We start from the raw sequence: 15,623 nt of genomic DNA, 5'->3' as shown, positions 1-15,623 counted from the left end.
TTCTGGCTTAAAGTTTGATCCAAACGACAGACATGCTCGCACTCCGATGACAGGCAGAGACTCTGACTGCCCCACACTGAGCCGGCTGACCAACTGACTAGCCTCGCCTCAACTGACCGACTCCCTCCTACCGAGCTCACAGCGCCCCTTAAATGCGTGTGAACAGGCAACCTCTCCCCTTTCCCACCAGAGGGAGACACCAAAACCGCGACTGCCACAGCGGCGCCACTGCCAGAAACGGAGGGCGACTGCTTCACACAACGCGCTGCGGCGCGCTCTTCAGAACAGCACATATTCTTTTTTTTTTGTACCACAGCTCAATCGAAAAAGTTCAAAGAAGGGCAGCACGTTTTGTATTATCGCTAAATACGCGAGAGAGTGTCACTGAAATGATACAGGATCTGGGGTGAACACGTTAAAACAGAGGCGTTTTTCGTTGCGACGCAATATTCTCACGAAATTCCAATCACCAACTTTCTCCTCCGAATGCGAAAATATATTGTTGACGTTGATCTACATAGGGAGAAAGGATCACCACGATAAAATGGCCCTTAAATGTGATTTGCTGAGTATCCATGTAGATGTAGATGTAGATGTACCATAACGAGACTACCTTCTTACCCCACTGTTGGCACTGCATATGACCAGAGGTAACGTTCTCCAGGAATTCTCCAAACCCACGCCTTTCATCGGATTCTGATTTGCGTGCGCGCCACTCATCACTCGTTTCGCGCCGTTCATTCGTACGAGTGCCGTGGTTTGCTCTGGATCTACTTTTACTTAATTAACTTGTGTAGTAGGCAGTTTAGGCACAGGCATACAGTGATGGTACTGAGACGTCTTTCTTCTAATTTGACGCAGTCGGACTGTGGTGTTCATGTTCACCGTCTTGGTGGGTGAGATGGGCATGAATGATTAAAAGTTAATGAGTGAGACTTATGCTAAATCTTTAGTATGTGCGTGGTTGTCCATTGCACTTGTACCTAATCTTTATGGTTCTCTACCGAAATTTTGTACACTGGTGGATATGAGGTCCATGCTGTTTATGTTGTTTGTGTGGTTTTGCGATCACTCTTGATGGCTTGGTATTGAGATGAGGGTGACTGGTGACATTTCGGATAATTGCTGGCTACGTACTAACAGAACATGAACGAGTACATATACGTTAAGGATCTGAACTACTTCTTGTTGTGCAGGCTGGTGTACTGGCACCGTTTTCTAGCCTTACCAGATCGGACCACCTGCGGTTTGGCTTTCTGTGGGTCCCTGTTCCAAGTGCCCGGATCTGCGGATTCACTGAACGCCTGGCTATGTAGTAAAACGCGAGACAGAACAACGAGCTACAGAACAGGGTAATATCAATATTAATGTAAATGGAAGAGCTATAAAATGATAAGCCGCGGGTAGCAGGTATGTTCAACAATCATTTCCAAATGTAGTAGAAAATATGTATCCGCAAGATGCTAACTTTGACCACTTACATTTTTCCATTACTTCCTCTGTATTTTAGAAACTGTATTGCAGTAATTAGTATGTAATTCTTTCACACAAGTCCCTACGTTCAGTAACATAAGGACAACAGAAGTTAAACAACAGTCACGATAATCACATCTGAATTTGAAGATCTGTCGAAGTGGACGAGTTTACGGTTCTCATTTCTTTTTTCGTGTTCGGTAGATTGCATCAAGGAAAAGAAGCTCAGGGACATGGAGCAAATCAAGGTATAAATTCCACAAAAGTAGAACATCACAATCCCAGTTCCAAACAACACGGATGCTACCGATCATCAGTTGTTGCCTGGCGATGGGTTAGTAAGACGAAAACTGGTTGATAACATATGATAGTAGTGCACGAATAGAAACGCAATTTCTTTGTCGCTTACCGTTAAATGTGCAATTATTTTACAGAGAAACGATTTATTTATTTGTCGTATGGTGATTTTATACAATAAACAGTTGATATAATGCAGATGATTTTATACAATATACATATGATATGAGGCAAGATTAAACCTTAAAGTCCGCGTTTTCCAACCAGTTAATTAAGGTGGGTGTGAGAGTGAACACGTCATCGGGAATTCCAGGGTATGAATGAAGTGCACATCGTTGGGCTAAATGTTGAATTGTCTGCTGTCCTTGATTACATTCACACACTGGTGAACTGATCCAGCCCCATTTGTACGTGCAGTAGCTACAGCAACCTTAACCTGCTGGGGCGGCACCGAAGGTTAGAGGAACAGTAAAAGAATTCATTAATATAGACAAGAAGGCGTTTGGCGTTTATTTTCTGTGTGCTCGTACAGACGAAAAGTTGTTTACAATTCCCGTTGGCTGGAAGGTGAACAAAAGTCCCACTTGTGAAACCGTGCGTGCGCTCTGGAGAGGGCTGCCCTGCGCCCTCTTCTGCCGCCAGAGCGGTCGCTTCGTGGCGTGGCTCCCGTGCCGCCGTTCACTGCGCCTGCTGCCTCAGAACTCGCCGCAGCAGCTTCCCCGACGGATTCTTGGGAATGGCGTCCACAAACTCCACGCCGCCCGCCAGCCTCTTGTACTCCACAACCTGCAACAGCACACGGCAGCTTTAAAAATCGTACACGCTGACGTATTTCAGAGTTTGGTCAGTGATACCTACGTAGGGTGTCCAGCAAGTAATGCAACACATTTTATCCGAAAGCAGGTTGGCTTTAATCAAGATTCCAGTACACCATGTTATTCCACACTCTTTTGCACACAATACCACATTTTCCAACATTGTCTGCGCTCAGTGCGACGGCCTCACGCCACCTGACTGGGATGGCCAGTATGTCCTCACGGTACCACTCCACTGGTCCATGTTGGGGCCAACGTGTCGCTGCATCAGTAGCCTCCCCATCGTACAGGGACCTCTTTCCGAGGAATGCATCCTCGATTGCACAAAATTTGCGAGATCTGGGCTGTAGGGTCGATGAGGGAGAACAGTCCAATGAAGTTTTGTGAGCTCCTCTCGGGTCCGCAGACTTGTGTGAGACCCCGTGTAATGGCTCTTGCATGGGTCTCTCCGCGATATTTTCAGAAATTTTATAAATTATGGAACTCAGTACATATCTGGAAATATCTCTTTTTATCTTGCCGATTCCTAAACTTTAATATACGATGATTATCAATACAAAGTAGTTTCAAGCCCTATTATTCCTTGGAGCGTGCATTTACTCCATGGAATAGCTTCTCTGTTATGTATGTTTTCTCTTATGAAAAGAATGAAGGAGATCTTGGCGATTAGCCGTGAAAGAATGAGGATGGATACGTATGTATTGTTGAGCTAGTCGGCATCTTGATGAGATTCTACATGAGAAGGAATTTAATAGATGAACTAAACTAAAGTAAGTGTGTTCGCGTATTATTTAACTGATCATTATTGACAGTGTCTGCTTACTACGCTGTGTTGCACGGGATCAGTGGGGAACGTCTGATTTACACTGGACGAACCTGCCGTTTTGTACGCTCCAGATATCCAGTTTATTACTTCAAATAAATGGGCTAACACGGTCTTACCAGCAGATCTCCGGTCTTCCCCGAGTGATCACCGCAAGTTAATAATCATTACAAATGTTTTCAGGAGATCGACTGACAATTTTCGTCGCACCGAGACTTCGAAATTGCTTCACTGGGGAATTTAAGTTAAGCTTAATTTAATCAGGATAGAACAGTATTGAACTGTGTGAATGTGATAAGCCTGCTTTGTGAATGAAAATTCCCTTAATATACGCATGTTTTTACTATCCTGATCAGTGAAGCTAAATCAGACCGGTCTGAGAGAGGTTTTTTAAATTTTAGATCCCACATAAAAAAAATATTAAACCCGGATTGTCATGGAGAAGAAGTTCGTTTGCATTTTTGTGGTGCAAAATGCTTAAGGAAGTGTTATGCAAGTGCAAATAGTTTTTTTTTCTGTCACAGTCAATAAAATTCTTCTGGGTTTGAGGCCGCATTGTCATCTGTAAAATTCCGACGTTTCGGCGACTGTTGCAAGGCGCCTTCCTCAGGGTGTATTGGTAACTGCTGAATGAGCACTAGTTTGGATAGTTATTTACTATGGAGGAGTGCTGTCATTGGGTGTGAGGGTGAGGAGGAAGGGTATTAGGGGTTGTTTTAATTGGTGTTTGCATTGCGTGTTGTCATTGGCGGAAATGGGCGCTTTCCACTGGAGTTTCCTTTAGTGCTTGCCATTGGAGGAAATCGGTGAATAGCAGACTGAGCGGCGACTACAGCGTAACGTTGTTTACTAACTGCCTAGTATCGACCAGGCCGCGTCAGCGCTCTGTGTGCCCTCCACGTCTGTGGCCCACCGCGCGCCTGTTGCTTTGCGAGAGCTGTTCTTGCGCAAAGCTGTCACAGCTGGCAACCAAGTTGCTGGAAGTCGGTACCCCTCTTCACTATTCATGTAAACCAGAAGAATTTTACTGACTGTGACAACGGCCGCGGAAGCCTGCGTTTACACTTTTTTTTCTGTCTGGTGTTCACTGAATGAATGTCGGAGTTTCTGAGCTAGTCAGTATTGTCAATAACAAATCTCGGGACGAGGTATGTGTGCAGGGAAGGCAGAGATAGAATTCCGAGCCACCTGAACAGATAAGATAAGTGAAAAAGTATTGAAGTTGCGGTGGCAGAGACGGTGGAGGATATTATTGTCATAGCAGCATTCAGTTTCTGCGCAGGATCCAAAAGCTCCCAAAATATATTAATTAAAACTATTACATGTTACCTAGATGTTATTTTGCACCATGACCTACCCAATAGTCCCTTTGGGGACGTGTGTACAGACAACGTTCTTGCCATTTCTGAAATGCAATCCGGAAGTCTTTCTTCGTCTCGGTGTTTAGTGATTCCTGCTGTTTCACTTGAGTCTCCTTCAGAGTGTCAAATATTTGCTCATTCACCTTGGGGAAGAGGAAAAAGTTACACGGAGTTAAGTACTGTGGGTGGGGAACGACTCATTCAATAAAATTCTTCTGGGTCTGTGGCCGCGTTTTCAGTACGTTTCCCACGTTAGGCCACTATTGCAAGTAGCCTCCCTCAGGCTGTCTTACTGCTAACTACTGAACGAGAAAAGTTTGGTTTCTTATTTACTGGCGAAAGAGAGACTGATGTCGACCTCTGAAAGTCTACTGAGGGTGAGCAGGATAGGTGTTGGACGTCCTTTATTGGCGTTTTTCCTCGCTTTCTTTCAGTGGTGGAAATAAACGTTCGTGACTGGTGTTCGCTTTATTGCTAGCCACTAGTAGAAATGGGCGGACGGGAAAATGGCGGCAGTTGTGACTTACCGCTGTTTATGTGCTGCCCAGAGCTGGCTGAGTCGTGCAAGTACTCTGGGCACCTAAGGTCCTCAATGTCTCCCGCGCGCCTGTGTGGGTTGCTTCGTATGAACTGCCATGTGCAGCGTTGGTTCCCTTGAAAGGGCACATTCGATTCACTTCCCCATCCTTGACACAGCCCGAGTCTGTGCTCCGTCTCTATTGATGTCGGTGTCGACGGGACGTTACACCCAGCCTTTCGTCCTTCCTTTGAGTTGCCGTTCCGTAGCGCTGTTGCTGCTGCCAGCCAACACGCCAGAATTCTGTACCCGTCCTCTTCATTGGAGTTGGCGGGTAGCTTAGCTGTTCAGTGCGCAGGCTTCTCGAAATGCTATCTCTTTGCCATACTCATGTTGGTATTATGCCACTGCTGACCATACTCATGCTGGCATTATGCCATTGCTGTGTTCTCTTAGTCGGGTGTATTTTTCATGTTCAGATGCCGATGGTCAAAATGGTTCATATGGCTCTGAGCACTACGGGACTTAACTTCTGAGGTCATCAGTCGCCTAGAACTTAGAACTACTTAAACCTAATTAACCTAATGACATCACACACATCCATGTCCGAGACAGGATTCGAACCTGCGCCTAGAACCGCACGGCCACTCCGGCTGGCTGATGCCCATGTGCTGATGGGTCGCCTGCGTACACTAATCCACTTTCGCAGCCGATTTCGTAAACTCCAGCGTCATATAGCTTGTCGATTGCATTTCATGGGATCCAGTGATCCGCAAACTTGTAACACGGAGGACAGATACATACTGACCTCGGGAGTCGTGGATGACTCTTCTGGATCATCGTACACTGAGTATTTCAAATCATGCTGCACGGATGTGCCCAGTGAACTATGAACGGCCCACCGAGGTGGTCAAGATCAGGGCCACACTGTTGTTGTGGTCTTCAGTCCTTAAACTGGTTTGATGCAGCTCTCCATGCTACTCTATCCTGTGCAAGCTGCTTCATCTCCCAGTACCTTCTGCAGGTGTGTTCATCTCTTGGTCTCCCTCTACGATTTTTACCCTCCACGCCGCCCTCCAGTACTAAATTGGTGATCCCTTGATGTCCCAGAATATGTCCTACCAAGCGATCCCTTCTTCTAGTCAAGTTGTGCCCAATTCTATTCGAAACCTTCTCATTAGTTATGTGATCTACCCATGTATTCTTCAGCATTCGTCTGTAGCACCACATTTCGAAAGCTTCTATTCTCTTCTTGTCCAAACTATTTATCATCCATGTTTCACTTCCATACATGGCTACACTCCATACAAATACTTTCAGGAACGACTTCCTGACACTTAAATCTATAGTCGATGTTAACAAATTTCTCCTCTTCAGAAACGCTTTCCTTGCCATTGCCAGTCTACATTTTATATCCTCTCTACTTCGACCATCATCAGTTATTTTGCTCCCCAAATAGCAAAACTCCTTTACTACTTTAAGTGTCTCACTTCCTAATCTTATTTCCTCAGCATTACCCGACTTAATTCGACTACATTCCATTATCCTCGTTTTGCTTTTGTTGATGTTCATCTTATGTCCTCCTTTCAAGACCCTATCCATTCCGTTCAACTGCTCTTCCAAGTCCTTTGCTGTCTCTGACAGAATTACAATGTCATCGGCGAACCTCAAAGTTTTTATTTCTTCGCCCTGGATTTTAATACCTACTCCGAATTTTTCTTTTGTTTCCTTTACTGCTTGCTCAATATACACCTTAACCAATCCAAAAATCCCCAACCATCTGTCCGATTCTGGAAGACAGACTGAAGTGTGTGAGTGCCCCATTGTGCTGGAACAATATATTCGATGGACTGCAAGTGACACCTCTTCACCAGTAAATCCGGCAGCACTTGTCGTTACGCAGCTATCGCCTGTAAGCCGAGGACGGAGCATGTATGGGCAGCACTTGTTACGCAGCTATCGCCTGTAAGCTGAGGACGGAGCATGTATGGGCCAAACATGTAATCATGTATCTCGCTAGCCCAAGACTTTTCTTGACGACCTGGGTCTTGGATGGCGTGGAGGTTATCTTCCGTCCAAATACATCAACTGCGGGTATTTAACACAGCATCACGGATGAGGGACGCCTCGTCTATGAACGAAACATGCGCAGTGTAATAAGGCTTTGTATCCCAGTGCTGCAAACAGCACTACCAGAACTCTATATGTGGAGCAAAATAATGGGCCGTCTGCGCCTGTGCATTCTGAAAATGGAATGGATGCCTTCTCTCCTCGTGAATCACACTCCAAACTGTTATGTGTCTGCCACAGCGCAACTGCTTGTCGACGGGTATGTGTTGAATCTCTGTAATACATTCTCTTCAAAGCGTAGCGGTTGTACGCCTTCTATGCGATCTCCACCATTTGGGCGTCATTCTAAAGTTAAAAGCATAGGTGCACGGGAAAGGAAAAGTTCAGTTGAAACTGTGCAGCCCTGACGTGGCTAAAACGGAAAGAACAATACCGGCGCAATACCCCCAATAAAGGATTTTGCGTCGGTAAAAGCAGTTTTAACAGGGAATTTTTAATTAGGCCCCTGAAAAGCGTTGCCTCACCCAAGCTGAATGATGCATACAACATTACACTGCAGTTATGACGTTAGTGCCTGGAATAAGGGCTATATCTACAGTCATAAGCACCTCCAAAGTTTCAAAAGCCGACCAACAAACACCACAAGACATAGACATTAGGCACATATCGGTGCATAGCGCATCTCTCCAAGTTTTTAGTTCACTTTATAGGTATGTACACTCAGCCTCGTGATGCCAATTGAGGAGCTACTCGACCGAATAGTAGCGGCTTCGGTCAAGAATACCATCATAACGACCGGGAGAGCGGTGTGCTGACCACACGCCCCTCCTATTCACATCCTCAACTGAGGATGACACGGCGGTCGGACGGTCCCGATGGGCGACTTGTGACCTGTAGACGGAGTGGTTTTTTATGTATGTATTGAACTGCGGACCTAGAAAAGTCGGAGAGGTTTCGTCCCTGCCGTAGCCCTCAGTGGTTCACAACCCCACAACAGGCTACAGCAGTCTACTCACCCCGCCGCCGCCCCACACCGAACCCAGGGTTATCGTGCGGTTCCGTCCCCGGTGCCCCCCCCCTCCCCTACCGGGAACGTCTCAGTCCGGACGAGTGTAACCCCAATGTTGGCGTGGTAGAGTAATTATGGTGTACGCATACGTGGAGACAGTGGTTGCGAAGCAATAGCCGACATAGTGTAACTGAGGCGGAATAAGGGGAACCAGCCCGCATTCGCTGAAGATGGAAAACCGCCTTAATAACCATCCACACACTGGACTGCACACCAGACCTCGACACTAATCCGCCGGACTGATTCGTTCCGCGGACCGGCACCCCTTCCCGCTCGGGGGACAGCGTTACACCGCACGGCTAGCCGGGATGGCCACGTTATAGATACTCATATGCCTACTGTTTGTCACGCGGCAAGCCTCAATACTGTAGTAAACCTAATGCCACACTCGCTCCAACACGTTATGGTCAACAATCAGTCCCACTACATCAATTATCCTTAATTGCAACTCTTCCAAATTAAGTAGCAGTGGAGGCCGAAACACACCAATTTTGACGTAACCTCATGAGGAGATATCACATAGAGTTACGAGTAAGTCAGCTGACTGTGAAGGCCAGTGAACAAGACACGAACGTCTCAAACAAAATGTGGTGCAGCACTGTCTTGTTACAAAATGAAGTCTCCACTGTCTTTCTGTAACTGTGGCATAAGACATTGCCGTAGCATGTCCAGGTACACAAAAGCAGTCACAGTTTTCTCTGCAAAGAAATATGGTCCATTAATACTTGAAGAGAACGTGGCACAAAATACAGACACCAAAAACGGTTTTGCATCACCTCGGCTCCGAGACTTTTGGAACCTGTACAGAAAATTGGAATAGAGATCAACATAAACATCATTTCCGCTATTTTTATTGCTCATCAGAACCACACATTACATGTTGTACCACCATACAGTCAGACCTTCAGAGGTGGTGATCCAGATTGCTGTACACACCAGTATCTCTAATACCCAGTAGCACGTCCTCTTGCACTGATGCGTACCTGTATTCGTCGTGCATACTATCCATAAGTCCATCAAGGTATTGTTTGTCCAGATTGTCCCACTCCTCAAAGTCGATTCGGCGTAGATCCCTCAGAGTGGTTGGTTAGTCACGTCGTCCATAAACATAGTCGAGCGATGTTATTATCCTGAAGGACGTTATTCACAAGATGTGCACGATGGGGGCGCGAATTGTTATCCATGAAGACGAATGTTTCACCAATATGCTGCCGATATGGTTGCGTTATCGGTCAGAGGATGGTATTCACGTATTGTACAGCCTTTCATAACCACCAGCGGCGTACGTCGGCCCCACATAATGCCACCCCAAAACATCAGAGAACCTCCCCCTTGCTGTACTTGCTGGACGGAGTAGAGTATCAGCAACCAACTGACTGCCTGCAGCCGCGGGTTGCGTGCTTCGAAGGCACACCGAAGCACTAAACAACCGACAGGCAATATTGATGATCGGCCACAACAGCAACAAGAACAACGACACCACTGCAAAGACACCAGCGGCCACCAGGGTCCACTAAACACAAGGAAGAGGTCGCTGCAGATCCCGGCAATATTTTCACACATCAAATCACGTGATGGAAAATAGTTCCGAGGTACTCATCCGCCGAAGCGCTATAAAGGCCGGCGCTCGGCCGCACATCGGCAGTTCATCGACCGCCAGCAGACGTGGATACCTGCAACCGCGGCAGCCCTGCTCGGATCTTCTCGCTGATCTCTGGATTAGGCTCGGTATATCGGAGAAGTCTCCGGCGGAGACTAGTAGGAAATTATTTCAGTTGTTTTTCTATATTATTCTTGTATGTTGTTGTGATTCGAAGATGGATCACTCTTTTGTGTTGGTGTTATACTTGGAGAATTTGTTTTGGTTAATTCAACAGTCCAATAAAATGTTTTCGGACTTTGATAGTTAGTTTCTTCTCCTTACGCAGACATTTCACTACGATTGTCCGGTTGCAGCCATATGCGACTCTCATCGGTGAAGAGAACGTGACGCCAATCTTGAGAGGTCCATTCGGCTCGGTGTTGGGCTCATCTCTACAGCGCCGCACTGTGTCGTGGTTGCAAAGATGGACCTCGCCATGGACGTCGGGAGTGAAGTTGCGCATCATGCAGCCTATTGCGGCACAGTTTAAGTCGTAACACGACGTCCTGTGGCTGCACGGAAAGCATTGTTCAAAACTTGGCGTTACTGTGAGGGTTCCTCCGAGCCATGATCCGTAGGTAGAAGTCATCCAATGCAGTAGAAGCCGTGGGGCGGCCTGAGAGAGGCATGTTATCGACAGTTCCTGTCTCTCTGTACCTCCTCCATGTCCGAACAACATCGCTTTGGTTCACCCCGAGACGCCTGGACACTTCCCTTGTTGAGAGCCCTTCCTGGCACGAAGTAACAATGCGGACGCGATCGAACCGCGGCACTGACCGTCTAGGCATGGTTCCTGGTGGAATGACTGGAACTGACCGGCTGTCGGACCCCTCCGTCTAATAGGCGCTGCTCATGCATGCTTGTTTACATCTTTGGGTGGGTCTACTGACGTCTCTGAACACTCAAAGGTACTGTTTGTGATACAATATCCAGAGTCAACGTATATCTTCAGGAGTTTTGGAAACCGGGGTGATGCAAAACTTTTTTTGATGTGCCTGTTCACTGTAGATGATTCACGATTGTGTTCCACAGTCTAGTGTGAATATTCTGCGTCCGCAGCTCGTGATCGTGCGGTAGCGTTCTCGCTTCCCGCGCCCGGGTTCCCGGGTTCGATTCCCGTCGGGGTCATGGATTTTCTCTGCCTCGTGATGACTGGGTGTTGTGGGATGTCCTTGGGTTAGTTAGGTTTAAGTAGTTCTAAGTTCTAGAGGACTGATGACCATAGATGTTAAGTCCCATAGTGCTCAGAGCCATTTGAACCTTTTTTTTATGTGTGAATAATCTGTTCCCCAAAGACACGTTATGACGATCCACCTTCTTCTAACTTTGTGCCTGAAAACCAACCTCTGTGAAAAACAGTTTTCTTCCAGTTTGCAATTCATTGCAAAAGTAACACTGGAGCTTATTGTTCCGAATAGTCAGTGCCTGTAACTGCAGCAGCCGGTACAATTCTACGCTCAGACTAGAATGTGCCAATCAGGACAGGATCATTCTATGAAATGAAATAGTACCAGAGACCATCTCTCCTTGTTGTCAGGTTGTACGGCAGGTGGCAGTCGGGTTGGTCAACCGCTGCTGTCCGGGGTATCTGCACGTCTCTGCTCGCACGTGCCCGCAGGTGCCTACCTTGCCCTCGACGAACTGCAGGACGTCCTCGGGCCTGAGGCTGCCCCGCGCGCCCTTCTTGGGCACGACGAAGGCCTTGGGCGCCTCTCCGAACCTGTCGTGTCGGACACCGACCACCGCCGCCTCCTCTATGCAGGGGTGGCTTCGCAGGATCTCCTCCAGTTCAGCCGGGGCAACCTGCGGGCAGTAATGCAAAGTACTACATTTAAATGCGCACATTTTAGGTTAGGCTTTAGCGTGACTGTTATCGATATTACATGAAACAACAAGTTTTCTGTACACAATCACTGTTTACTTATATCCACCAGGCGTTTCGGATATGTAAACCTCCATCATCAGGTGGATTAGATTAAATTTACTTTCATTCCAATCGATACAGGACAAATACTTACAACTCAAACAAATAAGCTAATGTACCATTCCACAGGTTCCAAGTGGAATGAACGTCATTTTTTAATGAGCACTATATGAAAGAGTCATTTTACAAATAATAATGCACTGAATTTAAAATAAAAAAGTTTATTTATTTATTTATAAGGTAATAAACGTGTATACAACTACTATAATAGTTATTTACAATGAACACATTACTGTACTGAAATGGTGCAGAAGTTAGATTGTACTTACACACACACACACACACACACACACACACACACACACACACACACACACACACACACACACGCTTATTTCCAATGAACACGTTACTGCACTCAAATTGTGCAGAAGTTATATTGTACTTGTATATTTACACACTCAAATCAGTTGGTTCTACTGAGAAATTCATCAATGGAGTAGAAGGAGTTGGCCACCAGTAAATCGTTTAGACTTCTCTTAAACTGAATTTCATTGGCTGTTAAGCTTTTTATGGCTGCGGGCAAGTTATTGAAAATGAGTGTTCCTGAATAATGCACAGCTTTTTGTACAAGACTAAGTGACTTTAAATCCTTCTGAAGATTATTCTTATTTCTGGTATTTATTGCATGAATTGAGCTGTTGGTTTGAAAAAGTGATATATTTTTAATGATAAATTTTATTAAAGAATAAATGTATTAGGAAGCAGTAGTTAGTATCCCTAGGTCCCTAAACAGCCTTCTGCAGGATGTTCTTGAGTACACACCACATTTAACTCTTGTTGCACGTTTTTGTGCCCGGAAAACTTTAGCTTGGCTTGATGAATTACCCCAAAAAATAATCCCATATGTCATTATGGAATGAAAGAGCATAGTATGCCAGCTGTTTCATTTTTATATCTCCTATGTCTGACACAATTCGCATTGCAAACAGAGATCTGTTAAAACGCTTCAGCAGTTCTGTGGTGTGCTCCTCCCAGTTGAATTTATTATCAAGCTGCAATCCCAAAAATTTAACACTGTCCACTTCTCTATCTGGTTGTCATCGCATGTTAGGCATATACTCGTGTGACACCCCTTACAAGTTCTGAACTGCATGTAGTGTGTTTTTTTCAAAGTTTAGTGACAAGAAATTGGCTAGGAACCAGTGATTAATGTCCACGAATATTTTATTAACTGATCTTTCTAAGACTACACTTGATTTGCTATTTACCGCAATGATTGTATCATCGGCAACACTACGTGTGTATTGTAATATCTCTTATCTAGTATTATGTACAACAAGTTAGCACCATATGCAGAGGAGATTCTGGGAGAGTATTGATTTGGATTTCGGTCTAATAGGTCAATAATGGACCAGATATTTGTTGAGGTAAGTACATGAAAAGGCATATGAGTACAACACTGAGCTTCATAACCTCTATGTACACTTCATGCAGGCCTTTGATAGTGTAGACAGAGCACAGATGCTAATTGATTTGCTGCTTGGTATACCATCGAAGTACGTCTCAGTTACTCAAGCAACATTGGCTGGTTCTAAGGCTGCAGTCCGCGTGGATGGGGAACTGAGCAATTGGCTTAGCATTAGCAAAGGAGTGACACAAGGAGACGCACTCTGTACAACGTTTTTCAGTCAGACTCTTGAAGCAGCCTTGTGGAAGCTTCAGGTATCTGGTTACATGGGCACAAGGTCGGCCCAGACAGCCGCATATGCTGGTGGTGTGGCATTTACTAACAGAAGAAGGGTATCACCAGAGAGGACAGTCAGCCAGCTGAAAGGACCCACAGGACCCAGAGACCTTTCTATAAACGAAATGAAGAATAAGTACATGAATTCCACCAGGAAGGAAAATGATAGACCATCAGCAGAAGGTTTCAATTTTGAACATGTGCAGAACTTTGACTAATTGGGCTCTATTAGGAACTGCACAAATTCCATGTCAACCGAAATAAAACGGCGCATCCTAAGTGATAACAGATGCTTCCACACGTTTAAGTAATTGTTGGCCCCTAGATTATTAAATAGGCAGCTGAGGCTGCAACTATACAGGGTCTTGATCAGGCCAGTTGTAACCTACGGATGCGAAACATGGACGCTAACGAGTGTTGATGAGCAGCAGCTCAGAATACTTGAACGTAGAGTGCTGCGCAAGATATATGGGGCAGATGAGGGTAATAATGGTTTCTGGAGATCTAGGGCGAACGTTTCAGCTGGACCCCCCTCTTACAAGGAGCTAACATCGTAAGAATTATAAAAAGTAGAATTTCCTGGCTTGCACATGTCGTCAGGATGGGTACTGGAAGAACAAGTATAAATATCTTTGATTGGAGGCCATCCGGAAGAGGACAGAGATGAAGGGCACGAAAGCGGTGGATAGATGATGTGCAAGAAGATATGAAATCTCTGGGAGTTGGATGGTGGCGGAGAACCGCCCTGGAGAGGGCAGACTGGAGGAAACTTATCGCTGAGGCTAAAACCCACACAGGGTTGTGATGCCGTGAGGAGAAGAGCGTTGTGGTAAGGCTTAGGGGTAACCTGTGGCACTGTGTAGTGGAGAAACAAGGCACTATTTCAGAACGTGGCTCTGTGGCGGTCTTTGACTAAAAACTAAAAGTAAATGTAGATGTGCAAATAAAACAACAAACACGGAGTACCTCCAATGGTCACAGGCTCCTTTCTCTGCGTAATACGGGACATCGCATTACAAACAGTCACACTTTGCAAACAAACACGGTGTCTGGAAACTGCTGCCCCGTAGGATTAGCCGAGCGGTCTCAGGCGCTGCAGTGATGGAGTGTGCGGCTGGTCCCGGCGGAGGTTCGAGTCCTCCCTCGGGCATGGGTGTGTGTGTTTGTCCTTAGGATAATTTAGGTTAAGTAGTGTGTAAGCTTAGGGACTGATGCCCTTAGCAGATAAGTCCCGTAAGATTTCACACACATTTGAACATTTTTGAAACTGGTAGGCGCAAAGAACATATAGCAAAACAGAAACACTATTTCAAAATACAGAGAACTTCTAGCAAAACAGCACCATTATACCATTAGTATATCTTATAGCGTTGTGGACATGTTTGGTTGAGTTTATGAAAATAAACTTTGGAGTAAATATTTCATATCGTATACAGATCCTACCCTGTAATATATATATCTCAAATTTCGTACTCTTTTATGTAATCATATGACTTGTTGAAAGTCTTAAGTGCAATAATTATGTTGCCAACAGTAAGAAAATTACACGTAAATGACAGTATTGTCTGGGACTCAGTGATGAAGGATGGAAGGAGTGAGAAAATGAGAGAAAAGTTTTTGATGTGCTAGATCTGTTGGTTTGTTAAACTTATATTTGCTTTCTTATGTGTTATAACTAAGTAAATGTAGGAGTAATGCTCTGTTACCGAATTAAGGACGTACAAATAGATATACTCTTAATAATAGTACTAAATAATATTAACAGGTCATGTAATATCAGGCTGATATGGTGTTCAAACTATTGGTTTTGTTTGCGTGAGTCTATTGAGTTTTGTGAGCTAGGCAGGCCAGCTGTTCTTCTGGAAAATATCAAAGAAAACATGCA

At 45.3% G+C, this 15,623-nt stretch overlaps 1 protein-coding gene across 1 annotated transcript in view; it reads right to left on the bottom strand.

Moving 5' to 3' along the window:
* Positions 1-2,251: 2,251 nt before the first annotated feature.
* The window catches only part of LOC126291604 (uncharacterized), a 95,489-nt gene continuing 82,117 nt past the window's right edge, over positions 2,252-15,623 (bottom strand). The window contains exons 9-10 of the mRNA XM_049985140.1: positions 11,694-11,870; positions 2,252-2,556 (exon numbers count right to left, since the gene is read on the bottom strand). Coding sequence (XP_049841097.1) covers positions 2,449-2,556; positions 11,694-11,870 — 285 coding nt within the window. The 3' untranslated portion in view covers positions 2,252-2,448. The remainder of the gene's footprint in view (positions 2,557-11,693; positions 11,871-15,623) is intronic.

The sequence above is a fragment of the Schistocerca gregaria genome, chromosome 9 (genome assembly GCF_023897955.1).
Source record: "Schistocerca gregaria isolate iqSchGreg1 chromosome 9, iqSchGreg1.2, whole genome shotgun sequence".
NCBI classification, from domain to species: Eukaryota; Metazoa; Arthropoda; class Insecta; order Orthoptera; family Acrididae; genus Schistocerca; species Schistocerca gregaria.
This window is presented reverse-complemented; position numbering and strand designations above follow the sequence as displayed.